Source organism: Varanus komodoensis, unplaced genomic scaffold, assembly GCF_004798865.1.
Source record: "Varanus komodoensis strain SLA01 unplaced genomic scaffold, ASM479886v1 scaffold47, whole genome shotgun sequence".
In the NCBI taxonomy this organism is placed as follows: Eukaryota; Metazoa; Chordata; class Lepidosauria; order Squamata; family Varanidae; genus Varanus; species Varanus komodoensis.
In genome coordinates, this window is record NW_025336045.1 from 2004293 (window position 1) to 2028706 (window position 24414).

The window sequence follows — 24414 nt, forward strand, 5'->3', positions numbered from 1 at the left end:
CCATGGTCGATGGTATCGAAAGCTGCCGAGAGGTCCAGAAGAACCAAGTTTATCTTGTTTTATTTTATTATGATATTTCAACTGTACTGTTTTATCTAATGTTATTTTATTTGCATTTTTATTGAAATAACTGCCCAGAGTATGATGCTAATGGGCAGCTCTCAAACAAGTTCTAATTAATTGAGATCTTATGCAGCGTCTCTGGGATGTGGGGAGGGGGCAAGGTTAAAGTCTCCTCTCCATCCATGTGTCTGCCTGCATGTATGTGTGCACATACATGTGCAGCCCGCAGGCCCCCTTTCAACATTAGATTCAGCCCTCAGAGTTGTAAATGCTGTGCACCCTTGATTTAAATGAACCTTCACACAGTAACCGTAATGGATGTACCGCTCCTCAGAAATGGTTTAAGAAAAGCGCTCCAAATCTCTGCTTGTAAAATATTGCAATTATTTTCATTTTATCCAATCTCAACTACCATCTGCGCTCTGGAAATTGGTCTGGAAGTCCATATAAACTAAACAGACTCTTGAAGTGGTGATTGGGGTTTAGCTGCCAAGGAAATGCATCAGTAGATTATGGTGATGGGGAAGGAAGCTGGACAGGAGTAATCCCTCTTTGCTGTATTAGTGATATTGTGGTGGGTCTCATTAGAAAAACTTCCTCTGAGCCTAATTCCTTTCCCTTTAACTATCGGTTCATTGGGAGAGGTGAGATTGAAATGTTCTTCAACACTTTTTCTCTGCCAACAATTTCTTGCTGAATCTCACTTTCATAAGAGAAAACTGCTGATGAGTTCACTGTTTCCTGGGTTTACCTTAAATAAAAATTTGTAAGAAAAGAACAAGATGAATTATCGGAATACAAATTTAATACATATGACATAACCAAAGATGGTATTTCTACCTTGCCTATGAAATTCAAGATAATTTAAGTTTTACAAGCTACTTACATGAGCTATATCCAAGAGAAAGATTTGCAAATAGAATGCGGTAGCACTGGCGGCAATCTGATTTGGGATACCTCCAATGCCGTAGCACAATTTGCTGCATGTTGAGAGTTTCTCTGCATCTCTGGGCTGAAAGGTGAACAAAACCCAAAGAAAAAACTTTCTGGAAAAATGCTAAGGATCAAGTACAAAACCTGTGTTCTTTCCTGCACTATGCTATAAGATTCCAACAACACACAGACTTTTATTACGTCTGGTTAGGTTTTTCCACTCTTCCTTGCTCTTTGTGCTTTACCATAAATTTACTCCGAGGAAGAGATCTAGAGATCTTGAAAGCTTGCCCACAATTTTGTGTGTTTTCTTGGTCCCATTACCAGGTATTGACTGCAGTTTTGCCATTTTACTTATGGACTTACTTTAGCTTATTTTGTTTATTTCTGTTGCTACATAACATTACAGGGTGGATAAAAATAAATGAATCAGATAAAAATAAAAATTCAGATATTATTAATTTAAATTGGATTTTTTAAAAATAAAATGCTTTTTGAGGAAAAATCTATCTAAAGATCATTTTCTGTTTAAGATACATTATGGTCCAAAGGTTATTTATCATGAAATGAGGATCTGTTTTTAAGACTTTTGACAAAGTGCCACATGATATCTTGGTAGAAAAATTGTTGAACTTTGGGATAGATCAATGCACTGTCTGATGAATTGAGGCATGGTTGAAGGGCCACAAGCAGAGGTTGCCTATCAGTGGGGAGTCATCAGGATGGCAGCTGGTTAAAAGCATAGTCCCCCAGGATTCAGTTCTGGGACCAACTCTGTTCAGCCTTTTTATCAATGACCTGCAGGGGATAACCAGCCTGCTGACTAAAATCGCAGGTAATACTAAAGTGGGGACAGTGGCCACAACTGAGGAGCAGGTGATCCAGATCCAGAAGGATTTGGACAGGCTATGGAAGTGGGCAGAGGACAATAGGATGGCATTCAATGTGGATAAGTGCAAGGTCTTGGGACACAGGACCTTGTACTTGGGACACAGGAATAGGTGTCACAGACACAGGATGGGGGACAAGTGGCTGGAGAGCAGCACTTGTGAAAGGGATCTTGGGGTACTTGTCAACAGAAGGCTGATCATGAGTCAGCAGTGTGATGTGGCAGTTAAGAGAGCAAATGCCACCCTTGGATGTGTAGCCAGATCTAGGGACTTCCTCATATTGGGGATTACATGAGCGGAGCTGGCTGGAGCCAGAGATCAGACTAGAGACTCTAACTCAGTTTCTATGTATCTATGTTTCTATATCCATGCAATATTTCATTTTTTTTCATAAATGAATTCAATTAATCCATTCAGAATGTCATGTTCTTCCATAGGTTTCTGTAAGATTACTGGGCAATTTTTCTTTCTAGAAGAACTTATTGTAGATGCTTGGTTTTACAATTTGTCAGCAGAGATCACATGCCTCTTCTTCACAGCAAAAAAGTTATAAAAAATGTGGTGCCCCCCATCTGTGCAACGAGCTCTGCACTGAGACCCAGCTGGCACCAACCATCTCATCTATTCAGAATCAGGTTAAGATAGAATTTAAGATTTTTCAATATATGCACAGATATTCACAGGCTTGAGGGGATTACTTAACCCAGGTATTTTCACAGGGCTACTCTTCATCATATTATTTCTAGATGTTTTTAATTTTGCTTTAAAAGTTTAGTATTTTGGAAAGATGATGCTATTTTATTGGTTTTTTAATGAACTGTTGAAATTGCTCAGAGAGCTTCAGTTATTGGGCAGTATAGAAATGAAATAAATAAATAATAAAGCAAGGCAAAGCCAGTTTTGCCATCCTATTTTTAAAAGGAAAATAAGCATATCTTTCACATGTGTGCATGCACTGTACATGCATTAGTAATGTCTGAGCCTTCATCACGAGTCCCACGTCCAGTGGCTTTTCCCCCACGCCACGTGCTTTGGGCCTGCACTGCAAGTAGAAGCCTGGCTGGGTTCAGCTGACCTGCTCCCTGAGGCAGCCAGCCAAGCCACTGATGCTGCAAAAACAGGAGGATGACACAGGCTGCAAAAGAGAGCAGCAACTCTGTAGAAAACTCTGGAAATAAAATTGTACTACTCTTTTTCTTTCAAAGTCCATCAAACAGGAACAAAATTTGTCTCCCTGGACAAGTTATTATGAATAGTTAATAGGTCAGTTTTTTCACTGCAGATAAGTAGCAAAGCACAGAAACATTGCGATTGACAATTAAAATAATTTTAATGATTCAAGAACATACAGCTTCAGGTAGGGAACTAAAGGACTAGGCATTGTTTATTGCTGTAACCACAAAAGCTAAACCAACAACTTTCCATGTCATCCTTTTGTTACCAATTGCAGCACCCCAAGAGTAATTGGCCAGAGAAAGGCCCCAAAAGTAGTTGGCCAGAGGAAGGCCATATAGTAAAAACACCACAGTTATACTGTCCCAGAAGGGAGGGGGGAATAAGAACAAAATGAACTTTGTGTAACCCACAGCTAACAGGGTAGCCTGACCTCGAATACGGTAATCAAAGGGACAGTGGAAACTGGCTCTAGCCGCCATGAAAGTTGCAAATGTGCAGGGAGTAAGAACATGGCAAGCCTGTGTGAATCTTGACCTGATAAGAAAAGACATGGGAAATGTCTGGTCCTTGACAGAAGAAAGGACTCTTTCGCCAGCACGGGAGGGGGTGCATACATTGATGTATCGATGTATTAGATGTGTATTAGGTGACCTAATTGGTTACCTAGGGTATAAAACGGGGTGGGGTGCAACTTTTGAGACACTGCTTTGGGCTGAATGTCCCCTTTTGTCTCCCTTTATTCTATAGTGCACTAGAATAAAGCTGATTTTGGCTCAAAGTGTCGTCTCAGGCTCTGTTTGGCTCAGGTCTGGGGTCCACACGGGTTTGCCCCAGCTGTTGACTGGTTCAGTCCGGTAACAGTTTTGGCGCCCAACGTGGGGCAGCGAGCAGGCTAAAGGCGGATTTTGCCTCAAAATTCTTAAGCCTTTTCCCTCAAAGAATCCCTCACTTCAAATGAGATTAGGGAGATGTGTAAAATGTGGGAAACAGTGCAAAATTTTGTAGAAAAGCACCACCTGAATAAGGCTGTAGCAGTGTGAGTGATGAATCTGTTTAACGACAATGTAATGTCACATTTCCACGAAATCCTCAAAAGGAGGCAAAAGCAAGTGCCATTGGATAGATTCCTAGTTAAAGTTGCACGAAAAGAAAAAGATTCCATTGAGCCAATAGATAGCAGTAATTCCGTTAGTGATAGTGAAAGTCATCCTACACAATAACCCTCCTCTCTCTTGTCTCCCTCACACCAGCCACAAAGGTTTTCAAAGGTAAGTGCAGGTTAATTTGTTCTATTTTTCTTTATATTTTGTATTTTCTTTATTATTTTGTATTATATTACAGTATTGTAATCATTTTATATGAATATTTTTGGGTTATGGATCATCTGAGTTTCCATTATTTCTTATGGGGAAATTTGCTTTGATATACAAGTGCTTTGGATTACAAGCATGTTTCTGGATTGAATTATGCTCGCAAACCAAGGTTTTACTGTAAAACTCACAACAAGATACGAGTGAAGATGCATTCTTGCTTCACTCACCTATTCTCACTCCCCTTCACTCCCCTATTAGGACTTATTTATGAATTAACACGTATATTGCATTGTTGATTAATGAACTTAACAAGGATATTCTACATTCAAGTTGATATTATACAAAGCCTTTATCAGCTGGAGCTATGTAAATTCGTATCTGCCAGTTTAACTTCATACATTACTTATTAACAATGCAGGCATTCTACTCTGAAAGTATGGTATTGGCACTTGCCTCTGTTTTCTGTCTGTATCATTCAAAATCACAGTGCATGCCTAGTTTTGTGAACATGATAAAAAGCAACACAATTCCCACAAATTCTATGAGATGTAGGAATTGCATTATTCTATTTTTTCATTTAAAAATAGTAACTGAAATATCAAAGACATTTCTAATACTATATGAATCTTTGGCAGGAATAATTCCTTCACTGGAAGTGTTGCAAGGAAACGATATGCACTCATGTATGCTGATAGCACCCTGCTTGACCAGAGCAAACTATTGAGAACACAACTTTTCCTGAGGCCAACCTCAATTCAGCATTTCATATTGTTCCTTTAGACTATTATTTTCAATCAACTCCAAATTTCAAACAATTCTAGGCACCCCAAAGGTCAGCTTTACCATTGGGCTAAGTGCGTTAGGCAGGTTCAACCACAAGATTTTAGGCAATATGAAAGGGTAGCAAATTGTGATGTATTAAACTATTTTATTTCATTTTTATTGGTGAGGTGATTTTCCATCTCAAGCTCTGAAATGTCTTGGATTAGCCCTGGGCATGCCTGAATAATGCCCCACCTAATACATTAATAAAATGTATATTACAGGGGTAAGAAACCTTTTTGAACAGTGGGCACATACAGCAATTCACAGAACTGTCTTCTGCCCCCTCCCATAAAATGGCTGCCAGGGTGTGTGTAGCAAAGGATAACTAACTTGGACATCAGATTAAGTAAAGGCAGATGTAGGGTCTGACCTTTGACACAGTTAACAATTTCTTTGAATGGACATCACCAACATAATGTACAGCTATTCCAGCTGATAGTATGAAAATACGTTAATTATAAAGCAGCATGTTAGTGCTAGAAAACCTTAGTTGGTACCAAGAATGATCCCCAGGGACATGGTAATATATATCTCTGGTACACAGGCTGCTCTGGAAATTGTAGGCTACTCAGTTGGGTAGCCTATGACAAGCACAATACATCTTGATTCAGAGAATTGTGCTTGCTGTCAATGTATCACCAGGTTAGGTTCAAGGTGATGTTATTGACATACAAAGCTGTTAACCAAATGATCCATGTCCTGCTGTGCATATGCCCAAAATACACAACAGGGGAATGTTTTCTTTTAAAGGATTTATTCCTGAAAATAGCTGGCTACCAACAAATCGTTCCAGATAATGCACCTGAGCAGTCCTCAGTTGGCCCTTTTAAACATTGCTCATTAGAGGGTTACACGTAACACAGATTTTTCCCACTTGCATACCAAAAAAGATCCTCCAAAGAGGGGGACGATGGGGTGATATTACATAGAAGAGGAGGAAGGCTGGATGGGGTGAACTGCCCTTTGTCTGAGCTGTTATCTGTCAAGTGCCAACTAGCTTTTTCTGGAATGGTGCCTGGCCAGTGTCAGCTACATTTCAAGGAGGCACACATGCTGATTTCTAGAAAAGAGGTTTTTTCTCAGGGCTGGTTATGCATCACTTATTGCATTATGTAACCAATTAAAGTTCTACCTATTGATTTGTGGATCAAGGCCCTGAACAATTTGGGACCAGGCAACCTAAGGGAGCACCATCTCCCATATCAACCTACCCATTCACTGAGATCTATAGATCAGAGCCTCTTGGTTGTTCCCTCACCTGCACAAGTACCTCTGACAGTAACCAGAGGGAAGGCCATTTTTCCTGTGATATTCCAGCTCTGAAATTCCTTCCTAAAGTGCAGCCTATGGGTATGAATACACAGGCATTTGCTGATTGTAATACCTTTCTTGGAAGATTTTCTTTAGTACTCTTAAAAATTCTGCTTTGTTTTTAATGCATTTTGTACACCACCCTATGATTTGATAACAAAGGGTGGTATATGAATTATGAAATATAAGGTAGGGTATTATTAAAGCATGGGATTCTAAAGCCTTGGTTAAACCATATGATTGGGGCTCAAACTCTTCTACCATACTAATCTCAATATTACCTACTATATTCCCATTTTGTATAAACTATAACTAGTTATCTGCCCCCTACGAATTGTGTTAACTTATAGTGTTGACAGATAATTAAGCAATTCCATGCTTTTGCAGGAATTTTTTGGTAAAACCTAATGCATGTATGTGTAAAGTTTAAAACTGAGTATTGACAAAATGCTTAGAATAATATAAAATGAGAGATGTTCAGTTATGGGACTGAATTTCGAATGTTCCCAGCCATAAATATATTTTTTAAAAATACATTATCAGAAAGAACAGGATCAAAACAGCAGTGGTTTGGAAGGAAAGGGAAGGAACCACAGAACATGGGGCTCTAAGATAAAATTTCATGCTCACATTAACATAAAAATAAACTAACACTAGTACAAAAATATTTTAACAGCTGTCCTATAAACTGTGCAAAGTTAGTAATAAGTTCCTCAAGAGAAAAAGTTTTGCTACAATTTGATGAGATCTAGGTATAGATCTTGATATAGACTCTCTCTGTTAAACCTGAATGCAATTTTTAGAACAACTTGGTCTAGATAAAATATAGTTCTAATCCATTCATACTAAGTTGTCAAATCCACTTAAATAGTTACTAGGACTGGAGCAGTGGAACTTGCTGCCTAACCCAGGCTGTATATTAAAAAGCAGGAGGTGTGCTGCATGCATCTAATTTTCTGGTAACCATATTTTCCCCAGAGTTCTTGGTGCTCTGTATATGCTTTCCCCACAAATCGTTGTATAATGTGTTTTTGTACAAAACACTTCTTTAGACAATATGTTCTGTTTGCACATTAACTGGATTCATCCTATTCTTTTCTTTTTTTTAAATCCCTTTTTCCAGTGTTAAAGGGCACCTACCTTTCCCTTGGAAGCCTGGGCTGCTATTTCACCTGTTGGCAATGTTCTTGATTTATACAATCCTTGCTTCAAGTTATGGACTTATTTACTGGGTTTTTTTGTACTGTGTTTTTCTTAAACTAATCACATCTGGCTGTTCACATTTGAATGCGTTGCAATTCCACATTCAGTTGTTTGCTCCCTCAGTTCTTCAGCCTTCTTGTGAATTTTATCCATTCTTTCTAGTAACTTTGCTTCGTTTTGTGAATCCTTTCACCAAAAAGAGAGCCATCACATGATAGCAGTTTTTAACAATTCACATTCATTCAGGGTTTTCTTAATTTATATAAAGGCTTTTATAGATAATTTGATTAGCAACAGCTCTCAGAACAGTGAAAAGTTAGCATTGGAAATTGTGACAGAACTCCTTGGTAAGGAAACATGAGTTGGTTTCATGTATTTCACTTCAAATACAACTTCATGTATTCCATTCCAAATTCACTTATTTCAGTTCCCTTTGCATGCCTTGCTGAAATGGCCATAACTTTAAACTACCTTTCTCTTCCCAACCTTTTATTTATCTATTCCATTAATCTGCCCCTAATTCATACTGGCTTCTAGCAATTACTGCATTGTCTTCAAGGTGTGTGCAGACTGTTATTTAAAAAGAGTCTTCAGAACCTCACTTACTTACTGAATAACACATTGAAAACCCCCAGTCTCTTCCACCATCTTTATCTCATGTACACTTCTTTATCTGTCCTCTTTTATCTTCCTCTCCCAAATTTGTTGGGTCTATTGGGTTTCATAGCAGGGGGTGAAAAAGATGGTCCAACAAGATGGGTACTGCTGTAGGCTTGGATATTAAAACTGGATTTTTGAAAGCTCTAAATTTAAAGGAATTATTTTACATATTATATTTTAAAACAGCCCTAGAATAGTCGAGTTGGAAGGGGCCATGAAGGCCATCGAGGCCAACCCCAGCTGTTGCAGGACACCAGTTTATACTATCCAATTCGGATGGCTGTCCAGTCTATTTCTGAATGTCTCTAGTCTGGGAGAGCCCACGACCTCTCTAGGCAACTGGTTCCACTGTCATATTGCTCTGACAGTGAGGAAGCTTTTGCTGATATCTATCCTGAACCTGGGTTGTTGTAACTTGATTTAATTATTCCATGTCCTACCTTTTGGTATTAGTGAGAAGAAATCTTGACCTTCCTCTTTGTGACAGCCTCTGAGGTACTTATAGTGGGATATCATGTCCACTCTCAGTCTTCTCTTCTCAAGGCTGAACATGCACTGTTCTCAGATCAGTCTCTCTTCATAGGCCAATGTTTCCAAACCCTGGATCATTTTGTTGCCCTCCTCTGGACCCTTTCTAATTTCCTACATCCATATATGCCCAGCCGCCCCTTGAGATCTGCGGGAGAGGCCCTTCTCTGGGAACCCTCTGTGAAAGAAATTAGGAGGGTAGGTACTCGGAGGAAGGCTTTCTCTGCGGTGGCACCCAATCTATGGAATGCGCTCCCCAGAAAGGTCCGCCTGGCACTGTCGTTATTTGTTTTTCGGCGCCAGGAGAAGGCCTTTTTATTTAAGCGTCATTTTAATTGTTAACAATATCTGCTTATTTATCTGGCCAGGGCGACTTCTTTTATATTATTTATTATTGTTAATTTTATATTATTTTTGTATTTTATTGTGTTGTGAGCCGCCCCGAGGCTTCGGCAAGGGGCGGCATAGAAATGTTTTAATAAATAAATAAATAAATTTATTGCACCTTTCTTAAATCTTGGTGCCCATAACTGGACACAGTACACAGGTGAGGTCTGACCAGTGAGGAGTATATGGGAACTACTACTTCTTGTGATTTGTAAATCATACTTCTATTAATGCATCCCAAAATAGCATTTGCCCTTTTTGCAGCTGCATCATATTGTTGGCTCATATTTAGTCTGTTGTCCACAATAACTCCAAGATCTTTTTCTTTTTCAGTTCTGTTGAGCCATGCATTCCCTATCTTCTATTGATGTATTTGGTTTCTCTTTCCTAGGTGAAGGACTTGGCACTTGTCCTTATAAAATCTCATTCTGTTGCTTTCAGCCCAGTGTTCAAATTTATCAAGAGCACCCTGGATCTTTATTCTGTCTTTTAGGGTGTTTGCTATTCCACCCACTATTGTATTGTCTGCAAATCTGATTATCTTTCCTTGTATTTTCTCATCTAAATAATTAATAAAGATGTTGAAGAGCAATAGACCCAAGGACTGAACCTGTGACACCCTACCAGTTACCTAATAGGTGAGAAGGTGCCATTGATGAGCACTCTGTGTCTGATTTAGCAGCCAGTTTTGAATGCACCTAATAGTTTTTCTATCTAGTTCACTTTTTGCTGGTTTGCATATCAGGATGTCCTGGAGCACTATGTCAAACAGCAGTATACATTATCTGGAGACACACTAGAAGGTTTACATGTTCCAAAAACATGTTTGTTCTCTTACTCCTCAAATTATGCTGTACGTTCAGAAAATGTTAAATGCAGCCTATTGGCATCATTTGACTCTTTTTAGAAAGCACTCCTTATGTTGACGAAGTGGCAAACAGGCCGTTTCCATTACATGTTTTATGAGTAGGGCTCTTCCTAGCTATTCTGTGTACCTAATCAGAAGGGCAGTTCCTTTGATTATTTAAAGTAAGCAACTGTTATCTTTGCTATGACACACACACAGCTGATTTTTGTACACAAAATGTGGGGAAGCCCAAGCAAGGGGAGCAAACATAACCTTTAAGGTAAAGCTCAGTTTAGTCACTCTAAAGAGCATCATCATCATCATGTCTATGATGACAAGAACCTATGAAATCTCTTATTCTAGTGTACTTCAGCGAGCCTTTTAGGCTATCTAGTTGGATCCCTGCTTGATGCAGAAACCTAGCTGAAGAATGCCCTGCTTCTGCTTGAAGACTTGCAGAACCCACTCCCCCTTGGTAATTGCTTTTTTTTTTATCAAACTACCCTTACCATTGAGGAGTTTCTCCTAATGTCCAGCCAAAATCCACCTTACCATAGATGAAATTCCATATATCTAGTCCTGCCATTTCAGACAACTAACATAGATGAAATTCCATATATCTAGTACTGCCGTTTCAGACAACTAAGCGAAACCTTAGTTCGCTTCTTTTTAAGAGCCCTTTGGGCGTTTGAAGAGCACTACCATGCCCTCGTTGTAGCTTTTCCTCTCTGGGCTCAGCGTGCCCAATTCCTTCAACCTTTCCCCATCCTTTCCATAACGCTGACTATCTTGCTTCTACCTCTCCCGAAACTGTTCCAATGCGTCTACTACTTATCCTCCTTTTTAGTAAGGCAACGCCCACTTTGTCCGTTCGGGGACTAAGGACGCCCTGTCTAGAGACAGGGAATTTGGGGTCAGGATCAGACAAGGGGTGAAAGCAGGACTCACAGCTTCTGCCGGCCCCTTCACGGCATGCAAGGAGTCAGTGTGTTCCAGCTTCGGGTTTAAACGCTGCCTGTTCTGCCGCCTCGATTCTCCTTCTGGACCTCTGTCCATCGCGGGCAGCTTTCTAGATAAACGCCCCCCCACCCCCCGCTGCTGGTCTTCCCAGAGGCGGGGTTGATTTGATGAGTCGCTTTTCCGAGCCTTAACGAAGCTCTGTGCAGAGAAAGCGGAACATTTTCCCGACGAGGAGTCGCTTTCTCCTCTCTTTGGCCGTGGCCGAATCGGAGTTGTGCTCCGGCTGCATCAGGAATAGTTCTTCTCTCTGTGCGTCTAACGGTGCAATCGGAGGCATGTCTACTCGGAAGCAAGCCCGATTGAGTACGGGGTCTACTCGTAGAGAGGCGCAAACACTCGTACAGCCTTCTTATGCGCTGCACATTCACTGACCCCCCGCCCCCGCTCGCACAGGATCGGAGGCACGAGACAACCTACATTCTTCAAAGTCTCCCGATCCTAGCCTTATACGAAATAAAGCCTGTAATCCTAAAGCCGTTTGCTGGAGAAGAAGCCTCGTTAAAAAATGAGTTTTTTGTGACTAGGGGAGTGTAAATAGCTTGCAGAACTACATGGGATTAAACCCCATTGAACGTAAAGGGCGAACATTGCGAATGAAGACCCACAGAATTCTTGCAATTATTTGAATGGAGTTTAAAATTCCTGGAAACTGCTCTTAGAACTGAAGCAACGAATAGGTTTGTGGTGTTTCGATCCCAGCAGAGCTGCAGCTCCGTGGACAACGTATCTCCTGCTTCTACACGTTTCCTTTGCCAATTTGAATTGTAGCTGCAACAAGGCAAGAATATTTGCAGTTTACTACTGTATAAATACAAACCCAGCAGAGACAGTTACCGAACTATCGCATACTTGCTGGCAAATTCCACTGCGTTCAATAGGCTTACTACCAAGTATGCATGCTAGGCCGCAGATGTGACCCGAGTACTATGGATTGATGGGTGCTTTATCGTTTCTCACCAGCTTCTCTTCCGCCAGCCGCCCAGCACGTACACTTTTCTGGACCGTACAGGTAACAGTGTAGCAGGTTAAGTGAAAAACAAACGCACGTTTCAGGTATTAAAACAGTTGAAATACAAGACAAGGGTGAAGGGACGGGGGAAAAAAACACTAGAAGAAAATTCAGGCTTCAAACATTGCTTTTAATGATTTCTTTCCTCAAACTTCAAGTTAAATAAATACAAATAGTTCAATAAATATCCCCCATTTTCACATTGTGCCTCCTTTTTCCAATTCAGTGTTAACACTGAAAAATGTTCTAAAACAAAACCGTGGGTTTAAAGGCATGAACAATTCTCTTTAGCTGTAGCTAGTCCAAACATGATTCAAATACTATTACTTCTAATAAATCCCATTGTAGTCTTTAAATATCTGAATGTCATTGGTTGTCTAAGGTGGCAACCATATATGCATTTACCTCCTACTTGAACTAAGTGGGGCCTGCTTTTTGGTAGACAGGTTTAGGATTGCACTGCACATCATGTTCTTGACTGCAAACCTACACAATTTAAACATCGGTTTTGTTCATACATCTTCTAGTTATTCCAACATTGGTTGGAAGTGGATCTGCAAAGTCTAGTTTACCCTAATTATGTACAGGCAGCACAAGCAATGATACCAATATAAAAGCTAACCCATTTCCTCTCAAGGTAAAATATGGTGATTGTTGTGTACCTGCCAATATTGTTTTGATCTCAGTAAGTTAAAACCTTGATGATTCCTGACACTTAACATGATGGTTATTAAGCTGTTTGATAATGTCAAGCTGCTTTTTAACCACTTTTAAGAAATGCACAAATGTATTCCCAGAGAGGTCCGCCTGGCGCCGTCGTTATTTGTTTTTCGGCGCCAGGCGAAGACCTTTTTATTTAAGCAGCATTTTAAATGTTAATATTATTGAATTTTATTCGGCCAGGAGGGCTTATTTTATTTTACTGTATATATTTTAATTGTTACTGTTTTAATGTATTTTGTATTTGATGTTGTAAGCCGCCCCGAGGCCTTGGCAAGGGGCGGCATAGAAATGTTTTAATAAATAAATAAATAAATATTCTGTATTTTAATCTAAGCTGAATATTTAAATTCCAGAAAGGACACCATTGATTTTTTTTTATAACTAAGCCACTTTGCTTTTGCTGCATGATATTAAGGCACTAAATTCAAAGAAGTATTACACTGGCACCTTATGGAACAGACACTGAATGTGTGGAAGCTGAATACGTACATGAAGCTGATACTATTACTAGATTGGGTGCATAGGTACCTGACAAATTAGGTAATAGACTTGTACATAAAATGGTATCAATTTGATATCAAAACTCGACTTTTTAAACAATCTCATTCTTTTCATACATTAGAAAAAGAATGTGTACATTCTTCTCATACACAATCCTTCATGTGAAAAACTTGCAAAGTTAGCAGGCACTTTTTTTCTATATATCTGCAGCAAACAAAGCCCAAAAATCAGTTATTTTGACAACTCTGCATGGTATTGTTTTGAGCCAAAGAACAGGGAACCAGCAAAACTTCGTAAGTGCTGACATAGATTTTAATTTTATGTGCTGCTCTATTCTGTGTTAATAAGAAAACTGGCAAATATTACAGAACATAGGATGGGTGAATGTACACACAATGCGTGCTCAACAGTCAACATGTATGGATAGAATATTGCTGCTTATTGACATCCTATGTATTTCATTGTGCTGTAGAAAAAGAAGTGAATGCCCGTGCAAGGTTTAATTCACTCAAGACAAAATGTGCTATAGTAAAGTAGGAAAGTGCATAAATCTGGTGTGGTATTTTGTCAGGTATAACAAGTGCACACAAACCTTTCACTTTGAAAATATACAGGGAGGGTTACACTCATGGAAACATGATTTCCACAAATGAGAAATGAAAAACCAATTATTTCTTCCATTTATCCTGTAACAGAAGTGTAGACAAATCCAAATAAAATTACTTTCTATAAAAGGACATGATTGTGAACATCACATCATGTAAATTTGTTTTATCTCGGATGTGTTGATTTAAAAAAAAAAAACAAGAATTGCTGTGGACATGTGTGTTTAAATAAGTAACCCAAGCTCTTCAAGAGTTTAAATATGGAAGCAATATAAATCTGTACTCATGGTTTTCACAGCATTCCAGGTACTTAGTCTAAAATGTACTGTTCTGTGCACAAACCCTGTGCTGTGATTTTCAGATAAAGCGCTCCTCTATATTGTCCTATTACAGGAAGGGGAACAGTCAGCAGCTAAGAACAGATTTTGAATTGCTATCACCCCAGGAAGCTGAAATGACCACCCTTGAAGAGTCACAGAATATGCATCCCCGATGGTGTTAAGGAAAGCCTTTGCAAATCAGCAGGGCCCTTTTTCCAGCTAACATGGCCATTAGACATAGTTTTTTTATTGAAGGATAAGGAATTTGCCAACAGCTTTGATTATAGCAAGTGGCTAGTGATTGTGCTTTGGCATTTTGTGTTTAAATATTGTTAGGCGGATTGTCCTGGATTTTACAAACAATGCATACAACCAGTGCTTTTTTTGTCATAGAACGCACTGGAACAGAGTTCCGGCACCTTTTTTCGACAGATTGTCCAAGTTTTAAAAGTAACTTTTGAAAATTTGATGTTTTGTCCACGTGGATTTGAATTGCCCTGTCGAGCGTAGCAGCAAAATCATTAAAATGGTGCGTGCGTGCTGCTTGTGTGTCGAATCCAATACATGCGTACTTCGTCTGCGCTGATTGTGATTGGCCATGTGGTTGCGCACTGAGTGCTTACTGTGGGCAGCGACCGTTATGTTTCATTACACAACTGACGTGTGTGGGTGTGTGTACAGTGATTGACTACGTGCAAAAGGTAAATAATTTCATGAGTTCTGGCACCTTTTTTCTTACAAAAAAAGCACTGCATACAACTATCTCAAATACATAATACAGTGGCTCTGGAAAAAAATATGAAAGGCATAGTTTGAGCAGAGGCATGGTTAAACTGCAGACTGTCCTTGTGAACACACCCTAACATTTGGAGCGGTGGTTTTTAATGACAATGTTAGTGACACAGTAGAAACATTAATGTATTTGGTTAATTATAATCTAAATTGGAGAAAGTAGTATCATTTTGAGTTTGAAAATATGCCTAAATAGAATATTTGCATCTGACAGTTCTAGGAACACCTAAACAGCAATCCTGAAGCCCCTAACTAACCCCTGAGGGACCATAGCGCTGTTCGGAGTCATCCGCCTGACACTAGCAAGGGGCTCATGAGAGATCCCCCCACCCCCCCAAGCTGGTATGAAAAGAAAAATGCCAGCTAGCAGCCCCGGTCAGCAACTCAACTTTGGAGAGGGAGAAAAGGGGTTTTCAGTGGAGAGGACTGGAGAGCCCAGGATAGGTGCTATCCTGAGCTGCTGCTAGCCTCCATCTCTCTAAAACACATTTGCTAGATGTGCAAAAAAAACCCTGTGGAAAACAAAGCAGGGTTGGAGAATGAAGGCAAAGATTGCCTTCACTGCTCTTCCCATCCTGTATAAGCCTGCTTGTAAGAGTCCAAGATTGGGGCTCATAAAATTGAAGTGCAGTTGATAGTACTGTGCTCTTGCTTAGCAATTTGAATTTTAAACTGTGTTACTTATTTCAAAAGAAGCCAATCCCAAACATGTTCAAAGAGAACAACAGGTATTTCATTAAGAAGCCAAGAATATTACATAATGTGTATGGAAGCAACACATAAGATCGATGCATCTGCTACTGAGACATAAAACCATCTTACCAGAGTTAGCTCTATTACAGACACTGGGACTGGCTTATGGTAGCACTGTGAGCTTGGCCAACCTCTATCTTTTATAAAATAAAAAAATAAAATCTTGGCTGATTGTGGCATAGCACCCTTCATCAACACAGTAAGCAGTCTTCACATAGGCCGTGGGTCCTCAAACTAAGGCCCGTGGGCTGGATCCAGCCTGCCATGCCCATTTAGAAAAAGTTTGAGGACCCCTGACATAGGCCCTTCAGCAAAAGGAAAATGTGGACTTTGCCATACAATCCCATTCTCAGGGATGCTAATATGAAGCAGGCTTGACTATTGTAGCAGCTCCTTTTCTTGGTCACCAGGCAGAGGCAATTTGCAGAAGACTTGGTCTTTGACCAAGCATAGGATCTAGAGAAACTAACCAACCCTCAGACATTGCCCACTGCCAACGGTCATCAACACTGCAGTTTTTCAGTCCTACACTAAATCAGCAAAACTTTTAACATGTCAGAAAAAGGAAGAGAAGAAAAGAGGAGAAGAAGGCCTACCAGCAGGACTGCATCTACCCAGGGAACAAAAAAACCATTCTGTACCCAACAATCCTGGCAAAAACATCGTATCCCTAAAAACATTTTGGCAGACTGTCACACCAAGAATGGAAATTCACAATTAACACCAAGTTTCCCATGCTCCGCTGATAGTTGTGTGAGGCAGTTTTTGCTACAGAGATACAGCTAAGCCATGTATCCTCTTGGTGGTATTCTAACCTGTTTTTGACTAATGTTCAGGTAACTAGAAGATGGGGACTAGTGCAACAGTTCCTTACGCAGTTCCTTTCCTGAAGCAGGGACAGGGCTGAAGGAAAGGGAACCCTATTTTTGACATGAACATAAAATTAAAATTGCGCTTAACTCTCTCCTCACACCTAGCCCTATCTAAAATAGGAAAGAAAGGAAGAGGCCTGCTTTGCATATAAGGCTAACCTAAGTTTGTTGCCCAACTCAGCATTTTTCTGGCAGACAAACAACATTTGGCTTTCTCAATCCCTGGATTATTTGTTTCCTACCTCTTAGGCCTGTTCCCTCCATGTATCCCCAATGCCTGTAGTACTGATACGTAGAGCCGGATTTTTTATACTATTCTTGTTGGTCAGTTCTGAAGTCTGATGAAACAACCTATGAACAATCCAGATCCTGGATCTGCACATAATGACAAGCCATGGTTTAAACAACCTACAGTTCACAACTCGACAACCCATGGTTTCTTTTTATCAATTTTTGGTGAATTGTTAGCTTGGCTGCATTCAGACATCACAAAAACTCCGAATGCAACAACCCATTCCATGGGTTAGCATTGTGTGTGCAACAGACCAGGCAGAATTGGGGACAGGGACAATCCATCAAAAGCCTATTATCTACTAACTATAACAGTGGCCAGTTCACATGTCATAGTCATAAATCATGGTTAATTCACCATTTGTGGGAAATGCACAAAGCGTGCAAGCCTGTTTCTGTTTTGGGTAATTAACTTATGAATGTCCCATTCACAGACATTAGCATGAGATTTGAATCCTGACACTCTGGTTTCTTTATGGATTAAACAATGCAAAATTAGCCCAACAACAAATCAAAGGCTTACATACTGATAGCAGCTTTGCCCTAAGTTTGTACTGGGCACTGAGGGAATAAAGCATTTTAGGACAATAGTAGAAAGAAAGAATGAAATCAAATAGTAGTACTTTCCAAAGTAAAGTGCAATCTTTTTCTTAAGGTGCAAACCAAGTCTAAGATTTTCATTAGAAGGTCCCTTTGCTAGCCTAGCACAGCTACTGAGCTGACAGAACACACAATTTAAGATAGCTGGCCTGATGAAACACTGCCTATTACATTCTGTACATTTGAAAAATAATTGGAGAACACATTGAAGTAGACTTGTACAGCACAGTCTATATACTTTTTTCAGAGCAGTGCTGTAGATGTTACTAACATACCAAAAATATTGCTATTAATCTCTTTTTGGTTTTGACTAAGCAACCTCAACTAACAGTTCCCCATTCGGCAAAATGAATCATACTTAACTGGGCAAATATTTAGTGGGTATTGCCTCTCACATCACTAAGAGTCCCTTGCAGAAATTGTATCATGATGTATCTTAGGTGATCTTGATGAAGGATGCTAGGTCAAATTCCTGAAAGGCTCAGTGTCTTTTTTAAGTCTCTGAACAACAACAGCATTTTTTAAGTTAGCTTGCTCTAGTGTGAGAGATTCATTCAGCAACTCCCGAAAAGGAAGTGATGTGGTCAGCATGAAGGGACTTCTTCCTTGCTGTCTGTCATAATTCGTTATGAAGTCTCTGACGTGGCTTATTCTGAGAAGAAAAATAATATGGAAAATAATAAATTTGGTTTCTTACATCAATAGCTACAATGCAAACGCCTTAAGTTTTCAAGCAATTTAGTTTGCCACTTTGGAAGTGGTTTGTCTGAATTTCAGCTTCCTTCATAGCATGATAAATTTGCAAAAGCACACTTGGCAATGTGAGAATAAGGAATTGCTAGCAGGGATCAAGTGAAGGCCAAATCAGTTGCTGTATTGATTGTGTATAATTCACAAACAGAATATCAAAAACAGCAAAGATTTCCACCAATGCATTTTTGCTAGGGAGCTGCCAATGTTCAAACTTTTTAAGAATTTAAGCCACTTGGGCAACCACAGAAAACAAACAGGATCCTCATTCCTCCTGTCTACTCCCATGGGTCTCTGCTTCACTTAAAGGGAAATTCATGCATATTTAGCACCAAGATGAGGAGTGCTAAATATGATTTTTCACCATTCTTGCCGGGAGACTCTGTAGCCCTTTTCCAACAAGTCATGTGCAAGCCATCATACTAGATTTGCACAGCACAAGCTACCTTGAGCAACCAAACAAGCTATGGGGTCTCAGCTTGGCTTGTGGGTGATTAACGAATCACACTAAGTAAACTGCGCTGGGTTTGAACATCATACCTATATATTTTTTGTTGTTAGAAAAATCAATCAATTTTGGAAAACAAATCTGAAACTCAATTTTGGAAAACAAATCTGAAACAGTGTATCTGCAGCCTCATTCAGCACCTTGTTGATTTGTGTCAATGAGGCAAAAAAAAAAAAAAAAAAGAGGTGTGGTATGTTTTCCTAATTGGTTACAATGTGAGTAAACATTCTTTTCCATGATGGCACCACTGAAGAACCTTGCCCAGGGACAACACTTCAAGGGATGGGAGGAGCTCTGGATCTGGTAAAGGCCTCCTCCTGCCTTTTGCCAGAGGAAACTTCATGCCCACAGTTTTCTGCCTGAGAGTTGTGAGAGCCTTCTGAAGAATCCTTACTACATGCTCCTCCATATAGCCAGCCTGTTCCTGCTTAGTTCACCCCATCAGGAAGAGCAACTAACATAACCAAAATCTAACCAAAATGCAAAATAATGATGATGGTGGTGGTGGTGGTGATGGTGTTGTGTTTGAATCATGACTCCTGGCTTGTTGTGCCAAAGCCAGGAACTGGAAACCAGCTACAAATCTGGCATCAGGGTTTTGTTTGCTAGGGAACAACACATGAGGAGTCCTGGTTTGGAAGGATGCTAGGCTTCTTTCTGCTCCTTGGGATAGTCCCTGGCTAGTTTAGTCACATGTGCTGGCAGTAGGAACTAAGCAATGAAAGCTGGCACATTGTGAATACATCAGGATTCTTGATAAATTTGGCTTATCAGTATCTGCGTGGAAGACTTACCTTGCCTTTTTTAATGTTCCAGAATCTGAATATTAGACTTTTGTCACTAATATGAGTTCTTTAATTTGAGTGAGGGGACTTGAGACACAGTCATACATTTCAATAGTTGTACATTTACAAAAGATTTACAAATTGGCTCATTTGATCTTTGCATTTGTTCACTGATCTAATCTGCTTAGCACAATGAAGTTAAAATGTTCTTCTTAAAGCCTCTGCAGATATTTTAAGAGTCTTGCAATTATGTATATTTATTCAGAAATAAGTCAGTTTTATATCAACAGAACTGGAATTCATACTGGAGTAAGTAGAGAACAGGGAGGAAATAATAAAAAGGAGGCAGAGGAATATTCTGTGCATGGTGAAGAAGAGGATTTGACCCATTAAGAACCATTTCTCCTTCAAGAGGCATCTGCCTTCTAGCTCTAAGGAAGGCCTTCTAGTAACATCACCCTCTGTTCTCTTCCTGAAATACCTGTTAAAACAGAGGGTGTAATGGTAATCTGAATAAAGCAATAACGAGTTATCCATGACTTCCAGAATACTAAGAAAGCAGCAAAGTGTGTAAACCTGTTCAGAGCCAATCACTGACACCCCACAATTTTACCTGGACTAAACTGACACAAATCCAAAGACTTCTGATTTAATCAGCTGGTCCAAAACAAGAATTAGATACAGATTCAAATTTAGAAACTATCACATTTGGGACATAGACAAATGGTGGAATCAAGACAAATGGAGAATTTGCCTGACTATATGTTGTTAACTTAGTTTAATATGGTTTGTTCCAAAACTGTTAACCACAGCTTTGCAGTCTGTATGTAACTGTAAACGTGTGCTTATTCAAGACTGGTTTGTTTGTGGACTTGCTCAAACAGGAAGAGGGAAGGGGCTGTGTTTGTTGGCGGGGGTGGGGGGTGGGGAGCCTGCTCACTAAGCTGAGATCATCCAAACAAGGTCTAAGAGTCTGGTCCTGGTAGTTTTATTTTGGTTTCATACACAAAAGTTAGATGTGATATTATAGTTTGGAATCCATGCTGGATAAAACCCTGAAATTCAAAACCTAGGATACCAACTCATCCAAAATTGTAACAATATTGGTTTTCTTTCATACATTAAACAATTACGCCGTGTGCCATTTTATTACTGGTTGTCAATTTCATGCTTCTAAAAATACTTATTTCAGTTTTAGCCAAGGTTAAAATTGATGAGAAGCTAAGATTTTTCTCAGTCCAATAATCTAAAGAAACTCAGATTTACAAAGAAATAGGTTACAGAGAATTAGGTTACAATCCATACTAACCTGGGAAAACACTCCATTGAACTTAATGGAGGTTACTTCTGATTAAAATATACAGGATTGCTCTGCAAATATAATGGTGTGTAATATTATGTGTTCTTACCTATGAGAAATATTAAATTTTTGTACTATCCTTGTTCCATCAGCAAACCAGATCTGGACTCTAGTTATGGGTTCAGAATTATTTAACACCACTGTTGGTTTTCTCTTTTCAGTTTCTTCAACATCTCTTTCTACTTTAGAAATTATTCTTGGCGTGGCACTGTAAAGAGAGTTGGAATCAAACAATATTATAATACATCTTCACATTATAGCATAAGACAAACTAGATCTTTTCTTTTTGATGAATGTTCATACAGCCATCTTGCTCTAAATACTGTTAATAGTTTATACATAGTGTTTGCACAACATGCTGGTAGAATGCTTACATTAAAAATAATTAGGAGGACTCAAGTCCTCCTGCAAAATGGCAGGAGGGAAAAGGTACTGAGATTCTTTTAGCTGGGAAATATTAATTTAGGATAAGCAATCATATATAATTTAAGAAACGTTAAGCAATCTCAACTTGTTATTTGAAGAGAAATGTTTTATTTACCTGTGAAAATCATTTCTGTTAATGAACATCTCAGTTTTGGCTCACTTTGAAAAGCTGTATCTCATGGTAGTGTAAATGTTGTGCCTATACCATAGGAACCCTCTTTCTCTTAGGTAGAGAGGGTTTATTTTAGTTTTGTCATAGTTAAAAAGTTTTATATCTGAGACAGCATTCCCTACTTTTAAGGCCTAATTGAGAATTTTATTAAAAATGATGGTAGTGAGTTCTATAGTCCCAACTCTCCAAGTTTTTTTTAAACAAACATAAATGGGATAACCTATGTGCTAATCTGTCATATCTGGTGACAGTGCAGGATAACCTATAGCAAAACTACATTAAGAGATTGCTACTGCACCCAGGCAGAACAAGCCCAGAAACGGCTCTGCAGAACAAAAGCCAAATGTTCAAGAATGCACATTTTCTTCCATATTCTGATATGGTCACAATACTCCCATGCAGGGAGATGGGATGGCTTGGACTCATCCCTAAATTACTACCAATAAAAGGAATATCTGGTCAAGAATTTAAATAAAGAATGGAAGAAATAACTGTACTGGGAATCTTACAGAGAGGATTAAAAAACAAGTTTCTGATGACTTCATTATTTCTAGAGATTTCATATATCCAGTCTTTTTATAACATCACTTATTATATAGCGGAGGTAAAGGCTGAGTAACACCTTGTCTTAAATTCTAAAAGAAGGTATTTCATATCTAAAGCTGTTCCATTTTCCAGAAAAAAAAAACTTAGGGAAAAAGGAAGAAAAATCACATTCCCCCCCCCCTCCATTTTTTCCCAGGCCTTCACATTTGGAGGAACTGTAAAGTTGCTATGGGCACTATGGTAGCAGTTCTCATTTCTATTGTTCTAATATTCTTTAAAGACCATTATTTTGCTGGTGAATTACTGCTAAGTGTAGGATACTGAGTAGAGTGAGCATGCATGAGCCAAATGCAACAATAGCAGGGTGGGTTCTAAAGCAAATTTTCTATCAGGGATAAGTAATCTAAGGCTTCCCAGATGTTTTGGCTAACTCCCATCAGCCCTACGCAGCACAGCTAAAGTTGCAGGTTGACACTGGAGTGTTACAAGTTCTTCATATTTTAATTATCAGAAACATCAGGCTTCTTACCTTCCTAATCTATACCCTTGTCCAGAGAAAGGATGAAATGCTGGTTTCCTTAAAGTATACTCCACATCCTTCTTATCATCCACCTTCACATCCACCTCCTCCTTATCACAAATCTTTTGTAATTCAAGAGGCAATTCTCTTTGAAAACAAAATTAAGAAAGTGTCAATGCTGACAGTGATGGCGTTTCATTATGTAAAAGCATGATTCTATGCAACACCATAAAATTTTGTTTTCATTACTGTATACTCTTTTTCTTCTGTAGTATACTGTATACTTATGCTGGGCAATGATGGTATCCAAGCATCAGCATACCACACCTCAGTCAGTGAACACCCACCCCCCCCGCAAATATGTTCCAAAAGAAATATGAAACTCCCATCATTGCCTCTCTGCATATGTTTTTCCTTTTTGTTAGTTCAATGTCAAAAGGGGGAGCTATTTTCTACAAAAATCATAATTAAAATTTGGAAATCCAAATATATATTTTACTAATAACTATTACTTCCAACCCTTTACCAAGCCATCTCTTTATGGAGGGCAAATAACTAGATTTCCAACCATATATTAATTGAAATGTTATTGCTCTTAGTAAAAAGCCTATGAGATGCTTGTTTTTCTCACATATCCACACAGGAGGCAACTAAAATTATTGAGTGTCTTGAGTAACACTTTGTGAAGAACACTTACAACTTGGTAAAAAAAAGGAGACGTGATATAAAAAGGTGTACAAAATTATGTGTGTTGAGGAAAAACTGGATAGGAAAACATTTTCTTCTCTCATAATACTAGAACCCAGGGTCAACCCATGAAGCTGACAGATGGGAAATTCAGGGCAGACGAGTATTGCTTCATACAGCACAGAGTTCAATCATGGAATTAACTTTAACAGGATGAAGTTTGGCCATTGATTTGGATGGCTTTAAATGAGACTGGAAAAATTCATGGAGGAGAAGGGCACTGATGGGTACTAGACCCAGTAGCTATATGCTACCTGCAGTATCAGGGACAGTGGGCCTGTGAACACCAGTTGCTGGGGAACACAAGTGGAAAGGTGCTGTTTCACCCCTGTCCAGCATGTGGGTTTCCAGTGGGCAGCAGGTTGGCCACTGTGTGAACACAATGGACTAGATGGTGTGATCCAGCACAGCCCTTCTCATGTATCATGTCCCCTATGAAGCCATGGCCCTGGAGGTCCAAACTTCTTCCAAGCACCCTGCCTACCAATATGCCAGCTGCCAGCACTACTGATTTAGAGGACTCTCTCTCTCTATCCTTAGCAAGTGGAGCGAGATATACAGTCTTCAGGTAAACTCACTGTAGACTAGCAGACAGGATTTAACACAACATTTGTGTGTTTCTTTAAGCAGTCAACATTTAAAACAACAACAAATAATCGTAATATTCTAAAAAGCCAACCTCACATATCCACTTTAACAATTTCTCTCCCTCCTCATTCATAACCTGCCTGTGATTCTATCCACTAATTTAACTAATTCGGTCCCTAATTCCTCTTACTATCTGTTGCCATCCTAACTTGCCATCCTATAATGAATACATAATGAATAACACAGCTCCCTCTTTCCCTGACCTCTCCCAAGTTCATAGAATCATAAAAGAGTTGGAAGAGGCCATGAAGGCCATCGAGTTTAACCCCCTGCTGTTGCAGGACATCATGTTACACCATCCCACTCAGATGGCTGTCCAGTTTCTTTCTG

General features: G+C 39.3%; 2 protein-coding genes across 3 annotated transcripts in view; both read right to left on the minus strand.

Annotated features, from left to right (window-relative positions):
- The window catches only part of LOC123030847 (major facilitator superfamily domain-containing protein 2B-like), a 61679-nt gene extending 50487 nt beyond the window's left edge, over positions 1 to 11192 (minus strand). Inside the window, exon 1 of the mRNA XM_044445134.1 lies at positions 11085 to 11192. Within this exon, the coding sequence (XP_044301069.1) occupies positions 11085 to 11192 (108 nt within the window). The remainder of the gene's footprint in view (positions 1 to 11084) is intronic.
- A 4625-nt stretch (positions 11193 to 15817) lies between these two features.
- Positions 15818 to 24414, minus strand: part of UBXN2A (UBX domain protein 2A) — a 36726-nt gene continuing 28129 nt past the window's right edge. For both annotated transcript variants that reach the window (XM_044445155.1, XM_044445153.1), the window contains exons 5-7: positions 22699 to 22836; positions 21075 to 21233; positions 15818 to 18274 (exon numbers count right to left, since the gene is read on the minus strand). In XM_044445155.1, the coding sequence (XP_044301090.1) occupies positions 18082 to 18274; positions 21075 to 21233; positions 22699 to 22836 (490 nt within the window). In that variant the 3' untranslated portion in view covers positions 15818 to 18081. The remainder of the gene's footprint in view (positions 18275 to 21074; positions 21234 to 22698; positions 22837 to 24414) is intronic.